Source organism: Oncorhynchus kisutch, linkage group LG14 (genome assembly GCF_002021735.2).
Source record: "Oncorhynchus kisutch isolate 150728-3 linkage group LG14, Okis_V2, whole genome shotgun sequence".
NCBI classification, from domain to species: domain Eukaryota; kingdom Metazoa; phylum Chordata; class Actinopteri; order Salmoniformes; family Salmonidae; genus Oncorhynchus; species Oncorhynchus kisutch.
The window spans coordinates 48,761,868-48,779,400 of NC_034187.2; the positions used below are offsets into that span (position 1 = coordinate 48,761,868).

At 41.8% G+C, this 17,533-nt stretch overlaps 1 protein-coding gene across 2 annotated transcripts in view; it reads left to right on the forward strand.

The window, feature by feature from the left end:
• The window catches only part of LOC109903796 (histone-lysine N-methyltransferase 2B), a 90,053-nt gene that overhangs the window by 36,928 nt on the left and 35,592 nt on the right, over positions 1 to 17,533 (forward strand). For both annotated transcript variants that reach the window (XR_004202815.1, XM_020500754.2), the window contains exons 16-22: positions 10,441 to 10,554; positions 11,033 to 11,217; positions 11,434 to 11,538; positions 11,838 to 11,948; positions 13,762 to 13,838; positions 16,227 to 16,411; positions 16,655 to 16,752. Coding sequence is in view for 1 of the 2 variants with exons in the window: in XM_020500754.2 (XP_020356343.2) it covers positions 10,441 to 10,554; positions 11,033 to 11,217; positions 11,434 to 11,538; positions 11,838 to 11,948; positions 13,762 to 13,838; positions 16,227 to 16,411; positions 16,655 to 16,752 (875 nt within the window). In the remaining variant the exon portion in view is untranslated. The remainder of the gene's footprint in view (positions 1 to 10,440; positions 10,555 to 11,032; positions 11,218 to 11,433; positions 11,539 to 11,837; positions 11,949 to 13,761; positions 13,839 to 16,226; positions 16,412 to 16,654; positions 16,753 to 17,533) is intronic.

Here is a 17,533-nt window from a genome sequence, read left to right on the forward strand (position 1 = left end):
CCCCAGAAATGTCCGGGAACTTGCAGGTGCCTTGGTGGAAGAGTGGGGTAACATCTCACATCAAGAACTGGCAAATCTGGTGCAGTCCATGAGGAAGAGATGCACTGCCGTACTTAATGCAGCTGTTGGCCACACCAGATACTGACTGTTACTTTTGATTTTGACCCCCCCCCCCCTTTGTTCAGGGACACATTATTCCATTTCTGTTAGTCCCGTGTCTGTGGAACTTTTTCAGTTTGTCTCAGTTGTTATTTTCATAACTATTTACACATGTTAAGTTTGCTGAAAATAAACGCAGTTTATGCTGAGTTTATATTTACAATATTCAATTGTTATCATATAATAATAGCCGTAAGATATTTCATCTGCCTTAAAGTGTTTTTTTATTTTTTATTTTTTTAGTTTCACTAATACATTTTAATTAACTTAATCATTGACACACCCCTCACTATTGTCATTGGTTGAACTAATCGCACTGTTTGTCTGATCAAGTATTCTTGACCTTACCCCTAAGAAGGTACAGTGGTGCCAAAATGTTGTTAAATACCCAATAAATTACTAGGAGTTTATATATAGAGTGTGTGACTCTTTGTTTTTATAGTTAATTCGCTATTAGAAGCACCACCACACAAAATACTTTTTCTGGGGGTCCGCAAGTTTTTTAAATTCTCCAATCATGGAAGCTCCCGAAGCGCGTGGGAACAGTGCTTACATCCGCTGTGACAGTGTCAATGTCCACCCTCACTCCCAGAAGCCTGGAAGGGATGAGAGAGCCAAGCCTATGGGTTTGTAGCATCAACCTCGAAGCCCGCACACCAATTGATTAAAACCTCTTAAGGATCCACCCCCTTTTTTTCTATTTTCACCTAAAATGACATACCCAAATCTAAATGCCTGTAGCTCAAGGCCTGAAGCAAGGATATGCATATTCTTGATACCATTTGAAAGGAAACATTTTTAAGTGTTTGGAAATGTTAAATGAATGTCGGAGAATATATAACACATTTGATCTGGAGAAAGATAATAAACAAATAAATAAACACGTTTTTTTTTTGTACAAATCTTTGAAATGCAAGAGAAAGACAATGTATTATTCCTGCCCAGGCACAATTTGGATTTTGGCCGCAAGAGGGCTGCAACGTTTTAGACTGATCCAATGAACCATTGTATTTCTGTTCAAAAATATTGAATCAAGACTGTCCATGTCCCTAATTTGGTTTATTAATACATGTTCGGGTACACAACTTTGCGCACTCCTCAAACAATAGCATGGTATTTTCACTGTAATAGCTACTGTAAATTGGACAGTGCAGTTAGCTTAAATTCTTATTAATCTTTCAGCCAATATCAGATATGTCTGTCCTTGGACATTTTCTTGTTACTTACAACTTCATGCTAATCACATTAGCCTACGTTAGCTCAACCGTCCTTAATGGACTGCTGAATTTATATTTTTTTCTCTTGCTTGTTTGCTCTTTTCCATACTATCTCTGATAAGCTACCCAGGAAAGGGCTGAAAATAGCCCATATTAATATATGTAGCCTTGGAAATAAGATTCTTATAATCAATAACTTGCGAACATCATAACGTTCATAAATTAGCCATTTCTGAGACTCACTTAGATAATTCATTTGATGATACAGCAGTAGCAATACAAGGATATAACATCTATAGAAGAGACAGAAATGCTTATGGGGCAGGTGCTTAAGAAGGTATTGTGTTATTGAGGTGTTGTGGTTGCAGGTTCACTTGGCAGAGCTAAAGCCTTTTCTTTTAGCACTTGGTGGCCTATAGCAACACTCTAACAGTATCTAAATAATGTGTGGGAAATGCTTGATAGTGTATGTGATGTAAACAGAGGTCTACTTTCTTGGGGACCTGCATATTGACTGGTTTTCTTCAAGCTGTCTGCTCAAGAGGAAGCTTTTGTATTATGTCATGTTTTGTTTGGACCCCAGGAAGAGTAGCTGCTACTTTTGCAACAGCTTATAGGGATCCTAATAAAATACCAATACTGAAGTAGGCCTATGGCTACATGACTTGCGTGCAAATGTAGGCATATAAATGTGCCCATTTGTGGATCTGATAGTATTTCTGATTGGCTTGACGGACCACCTCTAATGAGCTGTGGTGCTTCTCAAAGTAATGTTTTCTTCACCTCAAACAGTAAAGCAAGCCGTCTGTTTTTACATCCATTGATTGACAATAGTTTCTCAATGTATTGAAAAAAATCTTTCCTATCTGATGACCTCTTATCCCTTGTGTAATAGCCTACATCTGTGTCTGTCCCAAGAAACTGAAGGCCCAGAATCTTTTTTACAATGTTGCAAGTTTGCGTGGACCCAAGTTGATACAATGTTTTAAGTTCGTTGCGGACATGTGATTTATAGGATATTCATTTTTAGCAGGATATTTCTACCTGCATGCTGCAATGTTTTGATTTATTGGCTTTATGAAGACTATTTTTACATACTGTAATTGGCAATGGTAATAAGTTCGCTTTTGGGTTTAACATTTAGATTTGGATATAATTTTGATTAACTACATGACAATGATTTTGAGATGGGTTAATGTTATAAATTAAATGAAACTGTTCCATGAAAATGTGTTAATGAAAACCATAATTGGGGCCTGCCAAGTGGCACAGCAGTCTAAGGCACTGCAACAGACCCAGGTTCGATCCCAGGCTGTGTCACAACTGGCCGTGACCGGGAGTACCATAGGGCGGCTCACAATTGGCCCAGCGTTCTCTGGTTTAGGGGGCTCATATTTGCAACAATGAGACAAGATCTCAATTGGATTCCATGAAATTGGGGGAAGTAAAAAAAACTTCAGGAGAGTAATTGCAGAATCTGCAAAAGCCAGCAGGAGCGGAAGGAGGATGGTCAGGTTAAGGTTTCTTTCTTCTTATTTTGATCTCTGGCTCCCTCGAGTCATTTGTCTTACTTAATCAGAGTGCTTAAAGCATCAGACAAGCACAATACATACGGTGCATTCAAAGTTTTCAGACCCCTTCCACATTTTGTTACGTTACAACCTTATACAAAAATGTATTTAAATACATTATTTACTCAATCTACACACTACCCCATAATGACAAAGCAAAAACAGTGAAGAGTCTAGAGTTTTTCTTTAATTTGACTATTTTCTAGATTGTAGAGTTATAGTAAAAACTTCATAACAATAACATGACACGAATGGAATCATGTAGTAACCAGAAAGTTTTTTACATTTTAGATTCTTCAAAGTAGCCACCCTTTGCCTTGATGACATCATTGCACACTCTTGGCATTCTCTCAACCAGCTCCACCTGGAATGCTTTTCCTTCACTCTGCGGTCTAACTCATCCCAAACCATCTCAATTGGGTTGAGGTTAGGTGATTGTGGAGGCCAGGTCATCTGATGCAGCACTCCATCACTCTCCTTCTTGGTAAAATAGCCCTTACACAGTCTGGAGATGTGTTGGTTCATTGACCATTTGAAAAACAAATGATAGTCCCACTAAGCGCAAATCAGATGGGATGGCGTATTGCTGCAGAATGCTGTGGTAGCCATGCTGGTTAAGTGTGCCTTGAATTCTAAATAAATCACTGACACTGTTGCCAGCAAAGCACCGTCACACTCTCATGCTTCACGGTCGGAACCACACATGCGGAGATCATCCGTTCACATACTCTGCGTCTCACAAAGACATGTCAGTTGGAAGCAAAAATCTCAAATTTGGACTCAGCAGAACAAAGGATAGATTTCCATGTTTCTAGGCCCAAGAAAGTCTCTTCATATTGGTGTCCTTTAGTGGTTTCTTTGCAGAAATTTGACCATGAAGCCCTGATTTCATAGTCTCCTCTGAACAGTTAATATTGAGCTGTGTCTGTTACTTGAACTTTATGAAGCATTTATTTTGGCTGCAATGTCTGAGGCTGGTAACTCTAATGAACTTATCCTCTGCAGCAGAGAACTCAGGGTCTTCATTTCCTGTAGCGGTCCACATGAGAGCCAAAGCACCTGGTTTTTGTTACTGCACTTGAAGGAACCTTAACTTGATGCACCCATCCCGTTAGCGGGATCATTTTCGTCAACCACCGCTGAATTGCAGAGTGCCAAATTCAAATCACAAGTGCAAATATAGCAAAACACAGCGTAGCTTGTTTTTAATCCACCTGGCGTGTCAGATTTCAATAAATATTTTCGCCGAAAGCATACCAAGCGCTTATGTAAGGACATCTCTCTCAGTAGGAAAAATATTACAAACAGCTAGCAGCCAAGTAGATTGGTCACAAAAGTCAGAAAAGCAATCAATTAAATCGCTTACCTTTGATGATCTTCAGATGTTTGCACTCACAAGACTCCCAGTTACACAAATGTTCCTTTTGTTCCATAAAGATTACTTTTATATTCAAAATACCTCCATTTGTTGGTGCGTTGTGTTCAGTAATCCACAGGCTCGAGCGGTCACGACATCGCAGACAAATTCCAAACAGTATCCATAATGTTCGTAGAAACATTTCAAATGTTTTTTTTATAATCAATCCTCAGGTTGTTTTTACAATATATAATTGATAATATATCAACCGGGAATGTAGCCTCTTCAATAGGAGAGAGAGAAAAAATGGCTGCTCCAAGCTGTTGAGCATACAAAACGCTGCTGGCACCCAGCCATCCACTGATGCGATGTGATCTTTCACGCTATTTTTTTCAGAATAAAAGCCTGAAACTATGTCTAAAGACTGTTCACACCATGTGGAAGCCATAGGAAAAGGAATCTGGTTGATATCCCTTAAAATGGAGAGAAGGCAGGCTATGGAACATGGAGCTTTCAAAATAGAGGCCACTTCCTGGTTGGATTTCTCAGGTTTTCGCCTGCAATATCAGTTATGTTCTACTCACAGACAATATTTAGGAAACTTTTAATGTTTTCTATCTTAATCTGACAATTTATATGCATATTCTAGATTCTGAGCCTGAGAAATGGGCAGTTTAATTTGGGTATGTTTTTCATCCAAACATCAAAATACTGGCCCCTACACTCAAGAGGTTAAAGTTCTTGGAATTTTCCGGATTGATTGACCATGTCTTGAAGTAAGGATGCACTGTTTCTCTTTGCTTATTTGAGTGGTTCCTGCCATAAAATGTACTTGGTATTTTTCCAAATAGGGTTATCTTCTGTATACCACCCCTACCTTGTCCCAACACAACTGATTGGCTAACAAGGCACACCTGTTAATTGAAATGCATTCCAGTTGACTACTTCATGATGCTGGCTGAGAGAATGCCAAGAGTGTGCAAAGCTGTCATCAAGGCAAAGGGTGGCTACTTTGAAGAATCTCATATAAAATATATATTGATTTAACACTTTTTTGGGGGGTTACTACATGATTCAATGTGTTATTTCATAGTTTGATGTCTTCACTATTATTCTTGAGTGCATCCTGTTTCCATTGATCATCCTTGATGTTTCTACAACTTGATTGGAGTCCACCTGTGGTAAATTCAATAGATTTGGAAAGCAGATGGTATTGAGGGAAAAACCAGATGACAGTAGATAATTCCACAGCATTCAGTAAATCAAAAGCAGATGCAATATCAGAAAACAAATGTAAAAAAATAAATTTAAAAAAAGTAGGTGGAACTTAAGGTCCCATATTTGTCAGAGCAAAAACCAAGCCATGAGGTCGAAATAATTGTCCGTAGAACTCAGACTGAAGCCACTCCCCAGTAAAAGGCATATGACAGCCATCTAGGGGCCTTTTTCGCAAACTCCAAAAGGACTCTGACCATGAGAAACCAGATTCCCTGGTTTGATGAAACCCAGATTGAACTCTGTGAATTCCAAGCGTCACTTCTGGAGGAAACCTGGCACCACCCCTACGTTAAAGCATGCAGGTGGCAGCATCATGCTATGGGGATGTTTTTCAGCGGCAGGGACGGGGAGACTAGTCAGGATCGAGGGTAAGATGAGCGGAGCAATGTACAGAGATCCTTGATGAAAATCTGCTCCAGAGCACTTGGGACCTCAGACTTGTTCCAACAGGACAACGACCCTAAGCACACAGCCAAGACAACGCAGGATTGACTTCGGGACAAGTTTCAATGTCCTTGAGTGGCCCGGCCAAAGCCCGGACTTGAACCCGATCTAACATCCCTGGAGAGACCTGAAAATAGCTGTGCAGAGACGCTCTCCATCGAACTTGAGAGGATCTGAAGAGAAGAATGGGAAAAACTCTCCAAATACAGTTGGGCCAAGCTTGGAGCGTCATACCCAAGAAGACTTGCGGCTGTAATCGCTGCCAAATGTTCTTAAAGTACAGAGTGAAGGGTCTGAATATGGTTAGGTTCCAAATTAAGAGTAATAAACTCACGGACGCTTAGTAAAGCTTAAACCAAGTTGATTAACCCATTTGTGTCCTACAGCTGCATAAGACAGACATGTTTCCACCAGTGGTAGTATACAGTGGGGCAAAAAAAGTATTTAGTCAGCCACCAATTGTGCATGTTCTCCCACTTAAAAAGATGAGAGAGGCCTGTAATTTTCATCATAGGTACACTTCAACTATGACAGACAACATGAGAAAAAAAATCCAGAAAATCTAATTGTAGGATCTTTTAATGAATTTAGTTGCAAATTATGGTGGAAAATAAGTATTTGGTCACCTACAAACAAGCAATATTTCTGGCACTCACAGACCTGTAACTTCTTCTTTAAGAGGCTCCTATGTCCTCCACTCATTACCTGTATTAATGGCACCTGTTTGAACTTGTTATCAGTATAAAAGACCTGTCCACAACCTCAAACAGTCACAAAGAGCTGTCAAAGGACACCAGAAACAAAATTGTAGACCTGCACCAGGCTGGGAAGACTGAATATGCAATAGGTAAGCAGCTTGGTTTGAAGAAATCAACTGTGGGAGCAATTATTAGGAAATGGAAGACATACAAGACCACTGATAATCTCCCTCGATCTGGGGCTCCATGCAAGATCTCACCCCGTGGGGTCAAAATGATCACAAGAACGGTGAGCAAAAATCCCAGAACCACACAGGGGGACCTAGTGAATGACCTGCAGAGAGCTGAGACCAAAGTAACAAACGCCTACCATCAGTAACACACTACGCCGCCAGGGACTCAAATCCTGCAGTGCCAGACCTGTCCCCCTCCTTAAGCCAGTACATGTGCAGGCCTGTCTGAAGTTTGCTAGAGAGCATTTGGATGATCCAGAAGAAGATTGGGAGAATGTCACATGGTCAGATGAAACCAAAATATAACTTTTTGGTAAAAACTCAGCTCGTTGTGTTTGGAGGACAAAGAATGCTGAGTTGCATCCAAAGAACACCATACCTACTGTGAATGATGGGGGTGGAAACATCATTCTTTGGGGCTGTTTTTCTGCAAAGGGACCAGGACGACTGATCCGTGTAAAGGAAAGAATGAATGGGGCCGTGTATCGTGAGATTTTGAGTGAAAACCTCCTTCCATCAGCAAGGGCATTGAAGATGAAACGTGTCTGGGTCTTTCAGCATGACAATGATCCCAAACACCGCCCGGGCAACGAAGGAGTGGCTTCGTAAGAAGCATTTTCAAGGTCCTTGAGTGGCCTAGCCAGTCTCCAGATCTCAACCCCATAGAAAATCTTTGGAGGGAGTTGAAAGTATGTGTTGCCCAGCAACAGCCCCAAAACATCACTGCTCTAGAGATCTGCATGGAGGAATGGGCCAAAATACCAGCAACAGTGTGTGTGAACCTTGTGAAGACTTACAGAAAACGTTTGACCTCTGTCATTGCCATCAAAGGGTATATAACAAAGTATTGAGAAACTTTTGTTATTGACCAAATACTTATTTTCCACCATAATTTGCAAACAAATTCATAAAATCTTACAATGTGATTTTTCTGGATTTTTTTTCTCTCATTTTGTCTGTCATAGTTGAAGTGTACATATGATGAAAATTACAGGCCTCATCTTTTTAAGTGGGAGAACTTGCACAATTTGGTGGCTGACTAAATACTTTTTTGCCCCACTCTATATACCTGAATTTGGTTGGGGCATCATCCTTCCCTCTGAACATGACATGTTTATTGCTAGGCAGGGAAGTTAAGTGATGCGGGCAATAAACTCTACCTTCTCCCTTAATGTGACTTGATCTCCATTCCTCACTAACCCACATCTCTCCACCCTTATCAGTGCCTGCAACCATGTGATTGCCTACCATTTACTCAATACATTCCAAGCTTAATTGCCTCCACCATATACAAATAAATTTAAACTCAGTTTTTTACAATTCCTGACATTTAATCCTAGTAAAAATTCCTTGTCTTAGGTCAGTTACGATCACCACTTTTTTAAAGAATGTTAAATGTCAGAATAATAGTAGAGGGATTTATTTAAGCTTTTATTTCTTTCATCACATTCCCAGTGGGTCAGAAGTTTCCATACACTCCATTAGTATTTGGTAGCATTGCCTTTAAATTGTTTAACTTGTTTCGGGTAGTCTTCCACAAGCTTCCCACAATAAGTTGGGTTAAATTTGGCCTATTCCTCCTGACAGAGCTGGTGTAACTGAGTCTGGCTTGTAGATCTCCTTGCTCTCACACTCTTTTTCAGTTCTGCCCACACATTTTCTTTAGGATTGAGGTCAGGCTCTTGTGATGGCCACTCCAATACCTTGACTTTGTTGTCCTTAAGCCATTTTGCCACAACTTTGGATGTATTCTTGAGGTCATTGTCCATTTGGAAGACCCATTTGCGACCATGCTTTAAATTCCTGACTGATGTTGCCTCAATATATCCGCATAATGTTCCTTCCTCATGATGCCGTCTATTTTGTGAAGTGCACCAGTCACTCCTGCAGCAAAGCATCCCCACAACATGTTGCCACACCCGTGCTTCACGGTTGGGATGGTGTTCTTCGGCTTGCTGGCCTCCCCCTTTTTCCTCAACACAACAATGGCCATTATGGTCAAATTTTATCTATTTTTGTTTAATCAGACCAGAGGACATTACTCCAAAAATTACAATCTTTGTCCCCATGTGCAGTTGCAAACCGTAGTCTTTTTTTTACATTTTTATGGCGGTTTTGGAGCAGTGGTTTCTTCCTTGCTGAGCGGCCTTTCAGTTTATGTCAATATAGGACTCGTTTTGCTGTGGATATAGATACTTTTGTACCTGTTTTCTCCACCATCTTCACAAAGTCCTTTGCTGCTGTTCTGGGATTGATTTGCACTTTTCGCACCAAAGTAGGTTCATCTCTTGGAGACAGAACGTGTCGCCATCCTGAGCGGTATGACGGCTGCGTGGTCCCATGGTGTTTACCCTTGCGTACTATTGTTTGTACAGATGAATGTGCTACCTTCAAGCGTTGGGAAATTGCTCCCAAGGATGAACCAGACTTGTGGAGGTCTACATATTTTTTTCTGAGTTCTTGGCTGACTTTTGATTTTCCCATGATGTCAAGCAAGGAGGCAATGAGTTTGAAGGTAGGCCTTGAAATACATCCACAGGTACACCTACAATTGACTCAAATGATGTCATTTAGCCTATCGGAAGCTTCTAAAGCCATGACATCATGTTCTGGAATTTTCCAAGCTGTTAAAAGGCACTGTCAACTAAGTGTATGGAAACTTCTGATCCACTAGAATTGTGATAAAGTGAATTAGAAGTGAAATAATCTGCCTGTAAACAATTGTTGGAAAGATTACTTGTCATGCACAAAGTAGACGTCCTATCCGACTTGCCAAAACTATAGTTTCTTAACAAGAAATTTGGAGTGGTTGAAAAATGACTTTTAATGACTCCAACTTCAGTGCTTCTAATCTTCCGACTTCAACTGTATATTCCTCCTACAGATAATCATTAACTTCTGGTGTAGAAACCATACCATGGCACTCAATAGGGCTCCCAAATGGCACAGCGGTCTAAGGCACCGCATCTCAGTGAAAGAGGTGTCATTACAGACCCTGGTTTGATTCCAGGCTGTCACACATCCGGCCTTGATTGGCAGTTCCATAGGGCGGCACACAATTGGCCCAGCGTCATCCGGATTTGGCCAGAGTAGGCCGTCATTGGAAATAAGAATTTGTTCTTGCATAGTTAAATAAAGGTTACAATTTCAATAGATTACCTGATAATTAAGACTCGGACATATCAATACTTATGTAAATGTTGTTTTTCATTTTTTGTTTCTTTTTATACGTTTGCAAACATTTCAACTTTTTTTTGCTTTGTCTTTTAAAAAATATAAAAATGTTTTTTTTAAAGGAATTTTAGAATAAGGCTGTAATGTAACAATGTGGAAAAAGTCAAGTGGTCTTAATACTATCCGAATGCACTGTATAGGTTGATTTTATTTAAACAGGGTGTCTTTTTTATTTTGATTGGTCAAAAGAACCATTTAATCATTGATTACTTTAGTACATCTGATTTTGTTTCTTATTTGTTTTACAAGGGAACTTCTGCACCATATGCTCCAAGTGTTACGAGGAGAACGACCACAACAGCCAGATGATGGAGTGCTCCATGTGTAGCCACTGGGTGCATTCTAAATGTGAAGGACTCTCTGGTGAGTGACACTAATGTTTCAGCTTTAAAACTGTCTTTATCAAGGGGATGTACAACAGGGGTGGCCATCACTCAGTGTTGCTGGGTATGCAATGCTTTTGCTCTAGCTCTATACAAACACACCTAATCCAGATAATCAAAATTCCAAGGAGCATCTCATTAGAATAGAATAGAATCAGATGTGTTGGATATAAGAGCTGGAACCAAATCCTGCAAGAGGGTAGTTCTCCAGGCGAAGGGGTGACCACCCCTATTAACAGTATGTGTAGGGGAAGATGCCACCAACTATTTAATTTTATTTAACCTTTATTCAATTAGACAAGTCAATTAAAAACAAATTATTATTTACAATGACGGCATATACTGGCCTAACCTGGACGACTCTGGGCCAATTGTTCAGGTAGGCCCTAACTTAAGGGCCTAACCCACTATAAACCCACTCCATTATATTGAAATTCTGCTTCTCTTCTGTCTCCCAGATGACCTGTATGAGATCATGTCTAGCCTGCCAGAGAGCGTAGTATATTCCTGTACACGCTGCAGCCAATCACAGCCCATATTCTGGAAGGAGGCGCTGAAGGAAAGGCTGAGGGCGGGGCTAGCGAATGTGCTGAACAACCTCCTCTCTGACTCCTCCGCCCAGCACCTGATAACCTGCAGAGAGGTAATGTCTGCTGCCATCACAGTAAAGACGTCAAGTAGTCACAAGTCAGATACTCGTAACATGCTCTCTCACTTTCATAACATGGCTCTTCTCTATATCCAAAATCAAGTATTAAAAACTATTGAACTTTTACACGTTTAGACTGTCTTATGGATTGTATATCCCTGACGTCGGTCTCCATTTTACTGTACCATGCTGTTCTTTTGTTTTCTGCAGTGTGAGGAATCCACGGAACTAAATGCTTTCAGGGACCAACAGCAGCCCATCTGCGACCTACATGCCGTGGGTCAAAAATGTACAGGCGGCCAGTACACTTCACTGGTGAGAGACCCCAGTCCTTTATAAACATTTGAATTATGTTACATGAAAACTATTAAGACCTAGCTAGCGGTTGTTGATTTTGCTATCATGACATCAATGTTCCACTGTGAAACATGTAGCTCTTCTCAGACCACAATCTGATCACTTTAAATACATTTTGGTCATTTAGCAGATGCTCTTATAGATGTTCTAATGGGAGGGAAGACTCCACACAGTAAATTTAATCTCACATATTGTACAACAATATATCCTTCTCCTAAACTTGACACCTGTTTTTCCTGCTCTTGTCTACCAATCAGAAATCATTCCATGAGGATGTTGTCATGGTGATGAGGAAGGGGCTAAAGGAGGAGGAGTCTCTCCCTGAGGACCTGAGGCCCACCTGTTTGGCCAGGTCTCACTACCTGAAGGTTAGTAGAAAGACCTTTCCTCCATTAATGCTATACACATTTGTTATGGGCCATACTGTGCCATATCATTATATTGTTTATTTGCATATTTACTCTATTTTAGTATAGTCCGCATAAAAAATATATTATATTTGATTAATTGCCTCGATTAATAAAACAGAATAAAATAACTCTAAAATAATATTTTTGTGTATGAACCACTTATTGCCTCTCTTTAATGATGTATAAAGATCACACACTAAGTGTATCCGGAAAGTATTCAGACCCCTTCCCCTTTTCAAAATGTTACTTTACAGCCTTATTCTAAAATGTATTAAATACATTTACAATACCCCATAATGACAAAGCGAAAACAGATTTTTAGATTTTTTCAAATCTAAGTAAACAGACCCTTTGCTATGAGACTCAAAATTGACCTCAGGTGCATCCTGTTTCCATTGATCATCCTAGATGTTTCTACAACTTGATTGGTGTCCACCTGTGATGAATTAAATTGATTGGACATGATTTGGAAAGGCACACCTGTCTATGTAAGGTCCTACAGTTGACAGTGCATGTCAGAGCAAAAATTAGGTCTGACGAATTGTCCGTAAAGCTCAGAGACAGGATTGTGTCGCGGCACATATCTGGGGAAGGGTACCAAAAATGTCTGCAGCATTGAAGGTCCCCAAGAATACAGTGGCCTCAATCATTCTTAAATGGAAGAAGTTTGGCACCACCAACGCTCTTCCTAGAGCTGGCTACCTGGCCAAACTGAGCAATTGGGGGAGAAGGGCCTACAAGATCAAGATCCCGAAGGTCACACTGACAGAGCTCCAGAGTTCCTCTGTGGAAATGGGAGAACCTTCCAGATGAACAACCATCTCTGCAGCGCTCCACCAATCAGGCCTTTATGGTGGTGTGGGCCACTCCTCAGTAAAAGGCACATGACAGCCCGCATGGAGTTTGCCAAAAGGCACCTAAAGGACTGACCGTGAGAAACAAGATTCTCTGGTCTGATGAAACCAAGATTCAACTCTTTGGCCTGAATGCAAAGGGTCACGTCTGGAGGGAACCTGGCGCCATCCCCTCGGTGAAGATGGGGGTGGCAGCATCATGCTGTGGGGATGTTTATCAGCGGCAGTGACTAGGAGACCAGTTAAGTACAGAGCAATCCTTGATGAAAACCTGCTCCAGAGCGCTCAGGACCTCAGACTGGGGCGAAGGTTTACCCTCCAACAGGATAGCAACCCTAAGTACACAGCCAATACAATGCAGGAGTGGTTTCGGGACAAGTCTCTGAATGTCCTTGAGTGGTGTCGCCAGAGCCCGAACTTGAACCCGTTTGAACATCTCTGGAGAGACCTGAAAATGGCTGTGCAGCGATGTTCCCCAGCCAACCTGACATGGCTTGAGAGGATCTGGGATAAATTCCTCAAATACAGGTGTGCCAAGCGTATAGTGTCATACCCCAGAAAGGGGGATACCTAGTCAGTTGTGCAACTGAGTGCATTCAACTGAAATGTGTCTTCCGCATTTAACTCAACCCCTCTCTAACAAAGAAGACTCAAGGCTGTAATCTCCACCAAAGGTGCTTCAACAAAGTACTGAGTAAAGGGTCTGAATACTTATGTAAATGTGTTTTTTTTGTGTGTATATATATATATATATTTAAAAAATTTAACCCGTTTTTGCTTTGTCATTATGGGGTATTTTGTATAGATTGAGGGACAAAACATTTTAATTTTTAGAATAATGTTGTAACGTAACAAAATATGGAAACAGTCAAGGTGTCTGAATACTCTCCGAATGCACTGTATCTATGTCCTTTCAGTTGCTGGAGGAGACTTTCAGTTGGTTTCATAGCCAGGATCAGAAAATGTGGGACCCAATCTCCAAAGATTTCCCAAGGTAAATGGATACACTACATTTACGCCAAGAAGACAAAAGGGAAATCCCTGAACAAACCAACTATGACAATGAATAGTTTTGCCTTCAGAAAGATAAAGCAGGCATAGAATACTTATTTTTGAAAAGCTAGCAAATAATACTAAAAAAAAAGTATCTCCTTGGCCTGAATGGAAAGCAAAGGCTAGCTTTTTCAAACAGAAATTTGCATCCTGTAGCACAAGCTCCAAAAAGTTCTGGTCTATTGAGAGTAAGAGCACCTCTTCCCACTGCACTGAGGCTAGGAAACACTGTCACCACCGATAAATCTACGATTATCGAGAATTTCAAGAAGCATTTTTCTACGGCTGGCCTTGCTTTCCACCTGGCTACCCCTACCCCTGTCAACGGCTCTGCTCTCCCCACAGCAACTTGCCCAAGCCTCCCCCATTTCTCCTTCACCCAAATGCAGATAGCTGATGTTCTGAAAGAGCTGCAAAATCTGAACCCCTACAAATAGCTGGGCTAGACAATCTGGACCCTCTCCTTCTAAAATGATCCGCCACAATTTTTGCAACCCCTATTACTAGCCTGTTCAACCTCTTTCCTATCGTCTGAGATCCCCAAATATTGGAAAGCTGCTGCGGTAATCCCAATCTTCAAAGGGGAAGACACTCTAGACCCAAACTGTTACAGACCTATATCTATTCTACCCTGCCCTTTTCTAAGGTCTTCAAAAGCCAAGTTAACAAACAGATCACCGACCATTTCGAATCCCACCGTACCTTCTCCACTATGCAATCTGGTTTCCGAGCTGGTCATGGGTGCACGTCAGCCACGCTCAAGGTCCTAAACGATATAATAATTGCCATCGACAAAAGACAATACTGTGCAGCCGTATCCATCGACCTGCCAAGGCTTTCGACCCTGTCAATCACCGCATTCTTATCGGCAGAGGTAGTCAAATGACTACCTCGCCTGGTTCACCAACTACTTCTCTGATAGAGTTCAGTGTGTCAAATCGGAGGGCCTGTTGTCCAGACCTCTAGCAGTCTATGGGGTTCAATTCTCGGGCCGACTCTTTTCTCTGTATACATCAATGATGTCGCGCTTGCAGCTGGTGATTCTCTGATCCACCTCTATGCAGACATAATTCTGTATACTTCTGACCCTTCTTTGGACACTGTGTTAACTAACCTGCAGACAAGCGTCAATGCCATACAACTCTCCTTCCGTGGCCTCCAACTGCTCTTGAATGCAAGTAAAACTAAATGCATGCTCTTCAACCGATCGCTGCCCGCCCGCCTTGCAAAAATCACTGAACGGTTCTGACTTAGAATATGTGGACAACTACAAATACCTAGGTGTCTGGTTAGACTGTAAACTCTCCTTCCAGACTCATATTAAGCATCTCCAATACATAATTAAATCTAGCTTCCTATTTCGCAACAAAGCATCCTTCACTCATGCGGCCAAACATACCCTCGTAAAACTGACTCCTACCGATCCTTGACTTCGACGTCATTTACAAAACAGCCTCCAACACTCTACTCCGCAAATGGGATGCAGTCTATCACAGTGCCATCCGTTTCATCACCAAGCCCCATATACGACCCACCACTGCGACCTGTATGCTCTCGTTGGCTGGCTCTCGCTTCATAGTCGTCGCCAAACCAACTGGCTCCAGGTAATCTATAAGTCCTTGCTAGGTAAAGCCCCGCCTTATCTCAGCTCACTGGTCACCACAGTAGCACCCACCCGTAGCATGCGCTCCAGCAGGTATATTTCGCTGGTCACCCCCAAAGCCAATTCCTCCTTTGTCCGCCTTTCCTTCCAGTTCTCTGCTGCCAATGCCTGGAACGAACTGCAAAAATCACTGAAGCTGGAGACTCATATCTCCCTCACTAACTTTAAGCATCAGCTATCAGAGCAGCTTACAGATCATTGCACCTGTACATAGCCCATCTGTAAATAGCCCATCCAACTACCTCATCCCCATATTGTTATTTATTTTATATTTGTTTCTTTTTTTTGCTCCTTTGCACCCCAGTATCTCTACTTGCACATCTATCACTGTGTTTATTTGCGAAATTGTTATTATTTTGCCACTACGGCCTATTTATTGCCCTACCTCTAATCTTACTTTATTTGCACACACGGTATAGAGACTTTTCTATTGTGTTATTGACTGTGTGTTTGTTTATTCCATGTGTAACTCTGTGTTTGTCACACTGCTTTGCTTTATCTTGGCCAGGTCGCATTTGTAAATGAGAACTTGTTCTCAACTGGCTTACCTGGTTAAATAAAGGTGAAATAAATAAATAAAATATACAAATAAATATATTTTAGTAAGGCTCTGTTGCTGAACAAGTCTCCCCCCCCCCCCCCCCCCCCCCTCCCCTTCGGTCTCAGTGGTATGCTCCCTGAGGCAGTTCTTCCACCCTCTAAGGAGCACAGCTATGCACAGTGGCTGGAGAGGACATACCAAGTTACCAGGGTCTCAGGGTGCCTCCAGCAGGGGAACAGCATCCCTTCCCTGTACTCAGTCACCACCCATCAGTCCCGGGCTCTGGAGAGCCTCACACTCAAATCCCAAGGTATGGAGTCAATAGTAGTGCATTATAAAGTGCAGTAATGCATTATATTATATATCTATCACTCTCTCTGTAAGCCTATGCCCTTTCTCAAAGCAGGCATGTAACCCCATTCACCGGCACAAGATGTTTGTTGTGCGTAAAGTAATTGACTATAAGGACTGATGGTGATCTAGCTTTTTACTTCATCCTAACAATGTGAATCAATTCAATGATTAATGAATGTGTTTGGTCTATCTTGAGTAGGTACACATTGTGCTCTAACCGGGGCTCTAGAACTCGACTGGACCAAAGATGAGAGGCAGTGTGCACTCTGCCAACAATGTGGAGATGCCACACCCAACGTGAGTTTCCCTCCCCCCTCTGCACTGATCCCACACAGTAATTGTATTGATAAGGAGACGGGACACCATTGTGTTAGCTTCAGAAACATCTTTACTAAAATAAATCCATAAATAGAGCATTATGGGTACTGTAGTACAGTGATTCTCAACTTCGGTCCTTGAGTATCTCAAACAGAATGTAACTTGATGACTATAACTACTGTTCCATGAAGAAGGGAAACGAGGTACAACACACTATGGGGGAGTCGCTCTCTCGTTACTTCGGGTTGGAGGATCTACAATCGCCTGAAATCCACACCTTGCTGGAAGCCCCGCCTTCCCCAGGTGATAAGCGTGAGGCTCAGATTAATTCCTTCACTGAGCCCAGGAACGGGTAGTGTGGGGCGAAACAGGAGTTGTATCTCGTTTCCCTCCTCCATCGTTTCCCTCCTCCAGGGAACAGTAGTTATAGTCATAACGTTACGTTCCCTTTCATTCAGTCAACTTCAGTACAACATACTATGGGGATATATAATCACGCCCCAAGCTGAGCCCAACGGATACTAAATTAAACTGCCCGTGGCAGACCTGACCCCGCCAGATGCGGCAGTCTGGGTATCGTGCACACAGCGCGCTGCCTAGTGACTTTCCCCATCCCAGCCGTAAGCACACTGGGCTTAACTGGGAGCAGTGACATCCAAGCAATGAAACATCACAAAAGTATTTGGTGATGCCCAACTCACTGCAACACAAATGTATCCTACACTCGACCATTTAAATCATGCCCAAGATGCTGCCGGAC